Below are 12,709 nucleotides of genomic sequence, written 5' to 3'. Positions count from 1 at the left end.
TCTCTTGATAATTACTTACTTACATAAATGATCTACCAGATGGAATACAGAATTATATGAACATGTTTGCTGATGATGCTAAGATTATAGAAAAGATAAGAAACGTAGATGATTGTCATGCCCTTCAAGAAGATCTGGACAAAATAAGTATATGGAGCACTACTTGGCAAATGGAATTTAATGTGAATAAATGCCATGTTATGGAATGTGGAAGAGAACATAGACCCCACACAACCTATAAATTATGTGAGAAATCTTTTCAGAATTCTGATAAAGAAAGAGATCTAGGGGTTATCTTGAGGTCATCTTGAGATGATTTCATTTTTTTTTTTTTTTTTTTTTTTTTTTTTTTTTTTTTTTTTTTTTTTTTGTCCCCGCGGCCCGGTCCTCGACCACGCCTCCACCCCCAGGAAGCAGCCCATGACAGCTGACTAACACCTAGGTACCTATTTTACTGCTAGGTAACAGGGGCATAGGGTGAAAGAAACTCTGCCCATTGTTTCTCGCCGGCGCCTGGGATCGAACCCAGGATCACAAGTCCAGCGTGCTGTCCGCTCGGCCGACCGGCTCCTGACCAGGGTGGTTCTAGATAGAAAACTATCACCTGAGGACCACATAAAGCACATTGTGCGAGGTGCCTATGCTTCACTTTCTAACTTCATAATTGCTTTTAAATACATGGATGACGAAATACTAAAGATATTGTTCGCGACTTTTGTTTGACCAAAGCTGGAATATGCAGCAGTTGTATGGTGCCCATATCTTAAGAAGCACATCAACAAACTGGAAAAGGTGCAAAGACATGCCACTAAGTGGCTCCCAGAACTGAAGGACAAGAGCTACGAGGAGAGGTTAGAGGCATTAAATATGCAGACACTGGAAGGTAGAAGGAAAAGAGGCGATATGATCACTATGTACAAAATAGTAACAGGAATCGATAAAATTGAAAAGGAAAAATTCCTGAGACCTGGAACTTCAAGAACCAGAGGTCAATTTAAACTAACTGAACAGAGGCCAAAGAAATATACGAAAATTCACTTGTGCAAACATAGTGGTAGACTGTTGCAACAAGTTGAGTGAGAAGGTGGTGGAGGCTAAAACCGTCAGTAGTTTCAAAGCGTTATATGACAAAGAGTGCTTGGATGTCAGGACACACGAGCGTAGCTCTCATCCTGTAACTACTTGATTTATTTACTAGCAGTACCCGGCCACGCGTTGCTGTAGCTCAGCAATGCATGTGCATTGCTGAGTCACAGCAACCTTCCCTGTATCCAAGTTCATTCCACCATTTCTCCCCCTCACCCGTCTCCTTGGCCTCCCAACCATTCCCCACTCCATCGTCCCCTCGTCCTCCCCATCATTCCCCACTCCACCATCCCCTCTTCCTTCCCACCATGCCCCACTCCCCTGTCCCTTTGTCCTCCCCACCATTCTCCATTCCCCCGTCCCCACCATCCCAAACTTCCCCGTTCCCTCGTCCTTCCCCCACCATTACCCCCTTCCTTGTCCCCTCGTCCTCCCCACCATCTCTTACTTCCGTCCCTTCATCATCACCACCATTCCCCACTCCCTCGTCTGATGCCTTCTTATGATGTTCCCATCACTGAAATATAAGAACAACAGTTAAAAAATGAAATTAAAATATGAAAGAATAAAAAAATAAACTATACTCAAGAAATGAATGGTATGGTAAACAACACAGCTCAATTCCAACACAATTCACACAAAATAATTAAATCAGAATCTATGAAAATTCAATTTATCAATGCAATTAGAAACATTGAAATAGAATTGTAACATACAGTATTTAGTATAGCATGTGTGTTGCTCTTACATACAACAGATGGCGCTGTTTTTTAAGAAAAGCATAGTTTTACCTGTCACAGGTGTGGCATGTATACTTATACTTACGAAATGAACGGTATGGTAAACAACATAGCTCAATTCCAACACAGTCACACAAAATAATTCAATAAAAAATCAAATCAAATCAAAATCTATGAAAATAAAATTTATCAATGCAATCGGAAACATTGAATTGGAATTAGTAATGCATTTAGTATAGCGTGCATGTTGCTATTATGCACAACAGATTGCGCTGTTTTTCAAAAACGCATGTTTTTACCTGTCACAGGGATGGCATCCATATAGTAGGTATATAAAGAGGCGCCTATTCGAATGCAATGTTGTCCAAGTTTCAAAGCCATCGGTGAAGAACTTTCGGAGATTACAGCGTGTGCTCTTACGTTCAACAGATGGCGCTATTTAAAAAAAAAAATTCTCCTGTCACAGGTGAAGCATGTATGTAGTAGATATATAAAAAGACGCGCCTATTCGAATGTACAGTTGTCAAAATTTCAAAGCAATCAGTAAAGAGGTTTCGAAGATTTCCCTCACATGGAAAACAGTTTTTCAGAAAAGGCATCTTTTTTTTTTTACCATCACAGACATGACATCTATATAGTAAGTATTTAAAAACCTGCTCGGATGCAAATGGAACGTTGTGTGAAAATTTCAAAGCAATCTTTAAAAAACTTTTGGATATTAGCAATTTTGAACAAACGAACATTTCCATTTTTATTTATATAGATTTATTTATTTATATACAAGAAGGTACATTGGGTTTGTGAGGATACATAGCATGGTATTTACAATCTTGTAAAGCCACTAGTACGCACAGCGTTTCGGGCAGGTCCTTAACCCCTCAACTACTTGACTTCCAAATATGACACAACCCAGTGTGCAGGAAATAAATTCTCTGGATTTTTTTTTTTTTTTTTTTAAATATCAAAAACCCTTCCCTGAGTATGGGTATAGTAACAGAAGGTCGAAATTGTACGTACTTTGGCTGCTATGGTGTCTGTAAGTTCGCGCGTGATGTTATCATTCCCTGGTCGCCCGTGGCGTACGCCCCCAGGGCAGGATGCGCAAGTTGCTGCGAATATATTTTTGTTCATTTTTTGCGCACAGTTCCAAATACATTTTATTTGATTTTTCATGCCAATCCTATGTATAATGAACACGTACACTGTATTATGGCAGTAGAACATCCGTACTGTCCGATGATACTGTGTTACGTGCATGACACACATGAACACACATGTTGCACATATTTCCCTTGCATCATGCTAATTTATGTATATATACAATCTATTTACACACTATATACATTCACCATCAACACACTCAGAACTCCGCGAATATCAGCTGCCACTCCTTCACTCCTCCAACATCCAGTGTCTCCCTCACTCCTCCAACATCCAGTGTCTCCCTCACTCCTCCAACATCCAGTGTCTCCCTCACTCCTTCAACATCTTACTCGCCAACATTGCTCCTCCCACCATACTGTTATTGTTTTTATTACACTATTTACACATGTTATGTATACCTATCTACATGTTTTATTCACCAGAACTATGCAAGTAAGCCGGTATTGTGTCCAAACTTTACAGTGGCCACCATACCTCCATGAGAAATCACACAGCAGCCAGCAGACGACACTACAATTACGTCACCTCCCTCGCCAAAATAGCTCCTCTCAACATACTCCTTTTGCTGTTATTACACTATATACACACACATTGTATATACCCATGTACAAATGTGTTCACCATAACGAACCACTAAGCTAGTATAGTGAGCAAAACAAGAGTGACTGCCCCACACACAGTGAGGCTACCTCGATTCTCTCCCTCCTTCACCACAATTCCTCCTCCTACAATAATATGTACATGGGTATATATATATACTGTATATATGTACCCATGGGTACATATACACACACATTGTATATACCCATGTACATATGTGTTCACCACAGTGAACCCTTAGTATGTGCTCACCACGATTCCTCCTCCCACAATACTACACTCAGTGCTTATTATCACCACAATCCTGCTGTTATCACAATACTGGTCACTAAATCCTGTAAATGAATAATTGATCAAGTTTATTTTGTAAAGGAACCTAGGAAGTCGTTTGAAGATTCCTAGATGGACAAAATAATGCTGTGGTGCTGTGGCTAGCGCTGTGAACATCGTGAACAGCATTGAATCACTGATATTTGAACATTGTATACAGTCATTATCACACTCAGGCTCTTCTGTAATACTATCATGGCTAAATAATACAAGTTATATATATATTTTGACATTATTTTGCGATGTGGTCACACGCTGAATGGCAGTGCTGTGAGCTCATGCTGTATGTGCCAGCCTTGGTTGCTCAGTTAGTACTGAGGCTCTCGCACCCGGGAATGTGGCCCCACGATTTTTTTTAAAGATGGCGTCTGTTTACAAGAGCCCTGAGGAAGCTGATGTGAACCCTATGTAGCCACGGGAGTTTTAAATGGAACATGAAAAATACAAATACCCAGAGGCACGTTACGCAGACCAGACGAGGGCCTCCAGGTGTATTTCGCAGTTTAAGGGTTAAATCTAGCAGGTAATTTTAAGTAGGTAAACTCTAGCAGAATTAATAAAATGATAAGATACATTGCAAGAAAACACTGAAGCCAGAAAATTGTATATCCCACCATCACTCAGCAGTTGCTTGAACAGCTGTTTGGGAGTCTGAACTTCGCGGTGCTGGTTTACCCGCCAGGTCGGGTCTGTCTTCGGCATCTTTTCTGGTTCCTTCGGGGATGTCCCTTCTGTCTCTCGTGATTGCTGGGTTAGGCCTCCGGGGGGCCTTGCATTGGTTGCTGCATTGCCGGCTTTCTCTTAGGGTTTTTTGGTGTTCAGTGCCTTGGCGCCTACCCGAGCCCTCGCTCGATGTGTTCACGGATGCCTCGTCTCTTGGCTGGGGCTTTGTGACCAGGGGTGGTGGGCTGCGTCCTTCTGTTGGGCTCACAGCACGGTGCAGGAGATTGGGGCAGTTTGGCTGTTGCCTCGGAGTTGCTCGGGGTTCTACGATCCGACTCCTTTCAGACTGCTCTTCTGTTGTTCATTGTCTGAACCACGGGGATTTTCTTCGGTCTTTGACTCTTTGGGGCTGGCTCCTTCAAATGACTCGTCTGCTGGATTCTCCGGGTTTGGCTCTCGGTGTGGTTCATCTCCGGGTTTGGCTCTCGGTGTGGTTCATCTCCGGGTTTGGCTCTCGGTGTGGTTCATCTCCGGGTTTGGCTCTCGGTGTGGTTCATCTCCGGGTTTGGCTCTTGGTGTGGTTCATCTCCGGGGATTGTCGAGCGTCCTGGCGGACGTTCTTTCTTGGGTCATTACCCTGTCCACAGATTAGACTGTTGATGACAACTCCTTCAGTTGGCTCTGCTGGATGTACGGGCTCCCGGAGGTGGACCTGTCGAGTCGGCATGGTCTCGGCGTCTCCCGATATATGTGGCGCCCTTCCCCAGCTGCGGAGCCATTGAGGTAGACACCTTTCGGCAGGACTGGTCAAGGTGGGGTTACCTGTACCTCTTTCCCAAAGTCAAGCTGATATACTTCAGGTTCTGGGGCGTTTGGAGTCCTACCGAAGGAGAGTAGTCCTTCTGGCCCCTTGGTGGCCGGCCCATCCTGGGTTTCAGGCGTTGCTCGCTTGACGTCCAAAACCGGAGCGTTTTCCACAGCTACGCCTCTCTCAGCAGATCAGACCAGTCTGGTACATGGCTGGTTCGATCTACTCCTCCGCTCTTCGCATATGGTCATTTTGACATGGGTTTATTACCACTTGTATGGTGATCTGGTGCCTTCTTTGATGGTGTCCCACCTGCGAACTTCGTCCAGGCGACAGTATGCAGTTTCCTGGCTTTTTTTTTTTTTTTTTTTTTTTTTTTTTTTTTTTTTTTTTTTTTTTTTGCCATTTTCTCTTTGTAGATTGTATTCTATTTTCGATCGGGTTGTTTTGTTCTTTCTTGTTTTTTCAGGACCGTCATTTGATGCTCAACACTGTCGCCTCTTACTGTGCGATGCTGGCAGAGCCGTTCCAGGTTGCGTTTGGTGTGGATGTCACTTCGGCACCGTTTCGCAAGTTTTCTCGTGCTTTGTTTTACCTCCAGTCTGCTCATGCGCTGCCTGAGCCTTCCTGGTCTTTGGATGGGGTGCTCTTTCTTCTCCTCAGTTTGTGGTGGCTTCTTTAGTTCAAGATTGTTTTTCCAAGGCTCTGTTTCTGTTGGCATTGGCCTCTCAGGGTCATGTTGGTGAGCTTCATGCTTTCCTCCGGCGCAGGGGTTTCTGATTTTTCGTTCCTGGTGGTCTGTTTGTTCGCAGATGTCTCCTACTTCTTTTCTGGTTTAGAACGAGACGGCGGCTTTCCGGAGGGGCCCTTGGGTCAATGATGCTTGGTTGGTCAGTCCAGGGGTGCATCATGTGTTGTGTCTGGTTGTGGCTCTTCACCGTTATCTGCGCGCCTCGTCTTCTATGGCTGGAGTCGCACTTTGGGTTGATCCGGTTTCCCTCTTTCCCAGTTCCAGAGCTCTGGGTCTCCCAGGTCATCTGCAGGGTTCTTAACACTTTGGCGTACCCCGCGCGCCACCCCTCAACTGTGCGATATGGACCCAGGGTGTCACGGGAGCGTGCGTAAATTCTGAAAAGTGTATACTCTCTTCAACTTTGTCACCTTAATTCTCGTCCTACGAGATTAAATTTTGTATCATTGTGTTCGCAATAGAATTCTCTACAGCACTAAATGCATATAAACTCCAAAAGCCCGGCTAATTACCCGCAGCAAACAGAGAAAGTGCGAACGAGTTACCCAGGAGCGCGCAAACGCGATAAAATGTTTTCACTATTTTCGCTCTGGTCACCTCAATTTTCGTCCTAGGTCTTTCATTTTGGTCTCAATGGGTTCGCAATAGAATTCTCTAGAGGAACATTAGCATATAAAATAAAAAAACTGGTCACGCTCCAACCGCCGACGAGTTGAAGATGGGCCACGCGTTAGCCGCAAGTGAGCGCTCCGACGCCTTCCAGCTACACTCCCAATTCCCGCCCTTTTCAAGCCTTTCTTTCGCAATTTTCTTCCTGGAAGGGCCTTGTTCATGATCACTATCCATTGTGGAGTAAGCATAGATAGTTTCTAAAGCCGCAGTAAGAAATATAGCCACGGAAAATAGCCGAAATGTTCACACGTTTGAGATGCGAGGGGAGGCGACATTGGTCACAACAGTGGAGCGAAAACAATGGGCCCACGGCGTGTGCCAAGCCGCCTGAGGGCCACAAGGCTCAACAAAGAAAATGGGAAGACATCGGCGCGCATTTTAAAACCAGTCCCCAAAAAATTGGATAAAAACCTGATTTGGCAATTATTTAAAGTGGATGACGCAATGCTGCGTCATCCCCGGCATTACCGACAGTAAACGGATGACGCAAGGCTGCGTCATGCCCGGGCGAAAGTGTTAAGGCTAGCTCTAGCCAGCCTGCGGTCTACCCTCGTGCCCATGACGTTTGTAAGTTTGCTGCTTTGGCTGCCTGGGTTTGCATTCGGGTACAGGGTTTTGGAGGTCGAACAGGGTCCTGGCTGCCTTTTATCTAGTCAATATTCCTGGTCCCAGTCGTCTGTCTGTGGCTTTGGGTCACAGCCAGTTGTCTCGACTTAAAGTTGATGAGTGCATGGCGGCTGCCTCCCGGGTAAGTTCCTCTTTTTTTTGTCTGTCTTTGGTTAGGTAACTCCAGGGAGCCGGAGGGGCTCCCCACAGAAAACTAGTATTGAATGTAATAAAACACCATTTTCTGGGCAATCCCCAAATGCTCCCTGGCACCCTCCCTCCCTCTGGTTGGCGGTTTCTGTTTTGTTTTGATGTTCAGCCTCCGAACTAGAGGTGTGAGTAGCCAGCGCCGGGAGGGGGGAGGTCCCGGGGCTACCTCTTTCCCCTCCTGGGCAGGGAAGGGCTGTGTGGACGAGCGGCGCGGCAGTGGTGTATGACATTTGCTAGTTTCTTTGGGTTGGGGGAGTTCTGCCTCTGTTTGATCTTCGGTTGCTATTTTCTTACCAAGTAGTCTGTTTTGTTATGCCTACCTTTCTGGGTGCCTAACCCCGGTCAATTGTAGACGTGGAATGCTCCCAAACTCAGGGGTTTCCATAGGCCTTTGCCTCTCAGAGGGGGCCCAGGTTCTGGCTTGTGGTCCCTGGTAGGCTGAACTCCAGTTGACTGATGCCTCGGCCTAATATAGCATATATCAGTCTGATAGCTCCAGGGAGCCTCTGGAGCTCGTTCAGAAAATGGCGTTTCATTACATTCAACACTGTTTTTTTCAGCGCACTCGAGGCTTTTCATATAGTATACCTGAGCAATACAGTGGTTAATGGAGTTCAAATTAATGACAATATGAGGTACACAATTGAGTGTTACTTGCTAATATTGTTCACCATAAAGTTATTAGTTTTTATCTAGTTCAAAATTTTTAGACGAGCACTTCTGTAAATAGTTTGCTCCTTGAAGCTTGTAGCATAATAGACATTTGAACTAATATTCTGTTGTAACTTTTGTGTATGAATGATTCTACTTCTAATTATGCATTACAGATGAAACAAGAGAAGAGGAGCAAAAAAGATAGTAGAAAAAAGAAAAGGAAAGAAAAGAAGAGATCAAGAAGCCGAAGTAAAAATAGATCTCTGTCGCCAGCTGAACGTAGGAAAAGGTCAAGGTCACCTAGCATGGAAAAGCTCAAAAAGGAGAAGTCGGAAACTACAAACAGTGATTCAGACAGTGACTCAAGGCATAAGAAAAAAAAGAAAGATAAGAAAAAGAGGAAAAAGAGGTGTGATAAGGAAAAGAGAAGCCATCGGTAATGATTGTACAAGATGCCACAAAATATTGTGCATTCCACTTAAAATGGTCTCTTATATCAAGCATTCAACATTTTTACAAATATACCATACTTTTATCATACTTTTGTTTTAATGGTTCCCAGGTTGCATTTTAAAATTTGAAGAAACTTAGCAACATGTATTGTTGGTTAAAAATATAAAATTCAGTCATAGAATGTTGTGAATACAGAATTGTCATTGATAATCAATATGAAACATTGAGACTGACAAATTTCCAACATTCATATGATTACTACCAGGCAATATTATGGAACCACACATGTCCTGAATGATTAATCCCAAAATTACATCAACTATCATCTATCATCGAAGCATATATAGAACATGAATGCACGTGTGCATATTTTTATACCGTACAACCCTGAAATCCTCATAAACTTGAATTACATAAGGGATGTAGTCATTACATCATCATTAGTGCTGAATAATCCCCAGATTCAAGGCTTGGTCAAAGACTCAAATGCCATCTTTTATATCATTCTATCAGTGGCCATATCATGTTCATTTCCATTAGTTGTATTTTTGCAGACATTTCTTATGGCATAAATTAACGTAGACAGTAAGGTACGTGAAATTGGAGTGCTTCAAATAATCCCCCTCCATTTCTAAATTTTAGTTTAAAGGACATGAATTTATGATGCATTTTGTGCTGGAAATCGTGTCTCAAGTTCATGCATGAATGATTCTACTTCTAATTATGCTTTACAGATGAAACAATAGAAGAGGAGCAAAAAAGATAGTAGAAAAAAGAAAAGGAAAGAAAAGAAGAGATCAAGAAGCCGAAGTAAAAATAGATCTCTGTCGCCAGCTGAACGTAGGAAAAGGTCAAGGTCACCTAGCATGGAAAAGCTCAAAAAGGAGAAATCGGAAACTACAAACAGTGATTCAGACAGTGACTCAAGGCATAAGAAAAAATGACTTATCTCCTCTTTGTAATTACCAAAGTGTAGTTACAGGATAAGAGCTACGGTCGTGGTGTCCCATCTTCCCAGCACTCTGTCATATAACACTTTGAAATTACTAATGGTTTTCATCTCCACCATCTTCTCACTTAACTGTACCAACCATCTACCACCGTTTCCAAAAGTGAATTTTCTTATATTTCTCTGGCAGCTTTGTTTCGTTAGTTTAAATCTATAACCTCTTGTTCTTTAAGTTCCGGGTCTCGGGAATTCTTCACTATCAATTTTATCGATTCCTAGATTAAAATGAGTAAATAGATTAATATTTAATAATTAGTAAATAGATTAAATGAGTAAATATGCAACTGAAGACAATCTTTAATTGGAGTTCTTTAACCCCTGAAGGGCGCAAATCGTATATGATGTTGGCCTAACTTACAGGCGGCGCAAATTGTGTACTGTATATGTTTAGAGTATTGCATAAGATTTAAGTCCCATGACTTGCTCACTACTGAGTGAGCAACCAAGACTGGCACATGCAGCATGAGCTAACAGCACTGATGTCCAGCTTGTGACCACAGCATTGCTTAAAGATTTTGAAATATACATGTAGCTCCTATTATTTAGTGATGATAGAGCCTAACTGATAGACAACAATGTTCAGGTATCGGTGAACGCAATGTTGTTCAGGATGGCCACAGCACTGTCATTTGCCCTTTTCTGGCGAAGAATGAATCGGTTGGTTTCTGGAGGGGGTCCATTGGTGGTTGATGGTTGGTTCAGTCAGGGGTGCATCATGTTTGTGTCTAGTGTAGGCTCTGTTACTACCTTTGTGCTATCGCTTCTGCATCGGTGGACATCTTTTAGGTTGATCTAGTTTCCTTAGTCCCCTGTTTCAAGCCCTGTCTTTCTCAGGTCGTCCACTTAACTCCACTCAGGATGTCCATCAAGTATAGCTAGCTTGCATTCTACCCATGTGTCCATGACATCTGACAGTATGGTGCTATTTCAGCTGTTTTTGCTAATATGTCCTGGGCTGATATTCAGGTGCAGGGGGGGTCTGTTCACCTAGCAGCGAGTAGGTATTCAGAAGTTAGTCAGCTTGTGGGGTTGCATCCTGAGCGGGGTCAGTAATTTGGCCTTGGGGGGAGGGGGACCTCAATAAAAACCAAACATGTATGAATACACTCTAGCTTCCTGTCCCCCGACACAGTGAATTATTATTAAATTAATTACTCGAAATGCTAGGTATTAAACTATCGTTCATTATTTTAACATAAACATGGCTAAGTAAAGACCATACCCAACTTTACAACTTAGCCAGTTACATACAGTTATTCACAACTGTAGTTCAAATTAAAAAGGTGGCACAGTTATTACCAAATTAATTTAATTTGCAATAGTGTCATTAGTAATAGAGACGACTACTGTAAATATATTATTGTTCAATTCTCGATTAAATCCCTTAAATCCTCTCTGACTATTGGACCTATCTATAGATTTCCCAATACTAATACAACTGCATTCTCAGATAACCTAAGGAATCTAATCATAAACAACAAGCCCAACAAAATCGCATAATTCTAGGAGAGTTAAATATTGACTTGTGTCAACAAAATAGCCCTCAAATCAACTACAGTACTTCCTAAATAGCATGAACTTGTGTGTGCTAATCCTCACAATCACCAAGCCCAGCTGAATCACTCAAACAACCGTTTCTACCTTGGACCACTTACGGACTAACATAATGGCGCCCCTTGCATCTGGTATAATCACTGACAGAACAACTGACCACTATCCTACCTTCCTCATGGCAAACATGGACATAACATTGGATACCAAGAAACTTACCTTCAGGCTACACAATAAAGTGGCAATAGGCAATCTCACAAATGCACTTTACAATATAAAATGGGAATCTGAATTCAATAATACACCGATATAAATTCATTAGCCAGCAACTTCCTTTCCAAAACCTTAAGACTACAATACACTGTCCTTTCCTCGCCAAGCAAGTAACTGGCAAAAGATTAAACAATCCCTGGCTCACAAGTGGCATACTTAAAGAAATAAAAAAAGAAACATGAATATAAAAAAAAATGCTTAAGAGATACTCATCAATGCTTACCAGTATAATAAGAACAAAACTTTCCTATTATGAGAGTAGATTCAAAGAAGCAAAAGGAAGCATGGAAAGCCATCTCTAACATCCTAGGATCTAAACAATCACATAACAAGCAGATAAAACTCCAAGGATTGTTACACACTTGCAGCAAGCATAGAAATGGCAGCTGAATTTAATCTCATTTTATTAGTTACTGCTAACCTTGCCAGAAAAATCCCAGAGACCCAAACACATGTTACTATATGAACAAATCCACAAGGGCCGTGATGAGGGTTCAAACCTACGTCCGAGAGGATCCCAGATGCGCCTTAATCGACTGTGCCACGACACGGTCAAAAGAATTCAACTTTAAATCCTTTGTGGATTTGTTCACTTGATGCATCATGTTATTGTGATTTCTGTGTGTAATGTTACTACATATCTTGCTGGCAGCTATCCTAACTCTTCTCCTTTTATCAGTCATCCTGACATGTTATGTCCATTATTCACTCACTAAAAACCAAAGCTGGGAACACTAGTGAAATACCATCTATGGTATGCAAGAATGCTTCCCATGCCCTTGCACCACCCATAGCTCTGCTATTCAACAAATCCCTAGAGTGACATACTTTCCCTGATATCCTTAAAAACGCCAGTAACACCAATTAATAAAGGAGGCGATATGGCAGATATAAACACAGACAAATATCAAATCAACCTATATTATCAAAAATATTTGAAAAAATTATTCACAAACAGCTCTACTCCTACCTTGTAAAATTCAACATTAAGTCCCTGTCAGTTTGGCTTCCACTCTCAAAAGAGTACCAACGTTGCCAATATTAATCTGCTTGGTATAATCTACACTGCCCTTGACAAAAAAGGAATTCCCAATTGGGCTCTTCATTGACCTGAGAAAGGCCTTTGATACTGTAAACCA

General features: G+C 42.3%; 1 protein-coding gene across 4 annotated transcripts in view; it reads left to right on the top strand.

Moving 5' to 3' along the window:
* LOC123772182 (protein SREK1IP1) overlaps positions 1-8,822 on the top strand; it is a 37,725-nt gene extending 28,903 nt beyond the window's left edge. For all 4 annotated transcript variants that reach the window (XM_045765237.2, XM_045765238.2, XM_045765240.2 and 1 more), the window contains exon 4: positions 8,458-8,822. In XM_045765237.2, coding sequence (XP_045621193.1) covers positions 8,458-8,724 — 267 coding nt within the window. In that variant the 3' untranslated portion in view covers positions 8,725-8,822. The remainder of the gene's footprint in view (positions 1-8,457) is intronic.
* Positions 8,823-12,709: the final 3,887 nt, after the last annotated feature.

The sequence above is a fragment of the Procambarus clarkii genome, chromosome 69 (genome assembly GCF_040958095.1).
Source record: "Procambarus clarkii isolate CNS0578487 chromosome 69, FALCON_Pclarkii_2.0, whole genome shotgun sequence".
Lineage (NCBI taxonomy): Eukaryota > Metazoa > Arthropoda > Malacostraca > Decapoda > Cambaridae > Procambarus > Procambarus clarkii.
The sequence above is the reverse complement of the archived record's forward strand: the minus strand, read 5'-3'. Positions and strand labels throughout refer to the sequence as shown.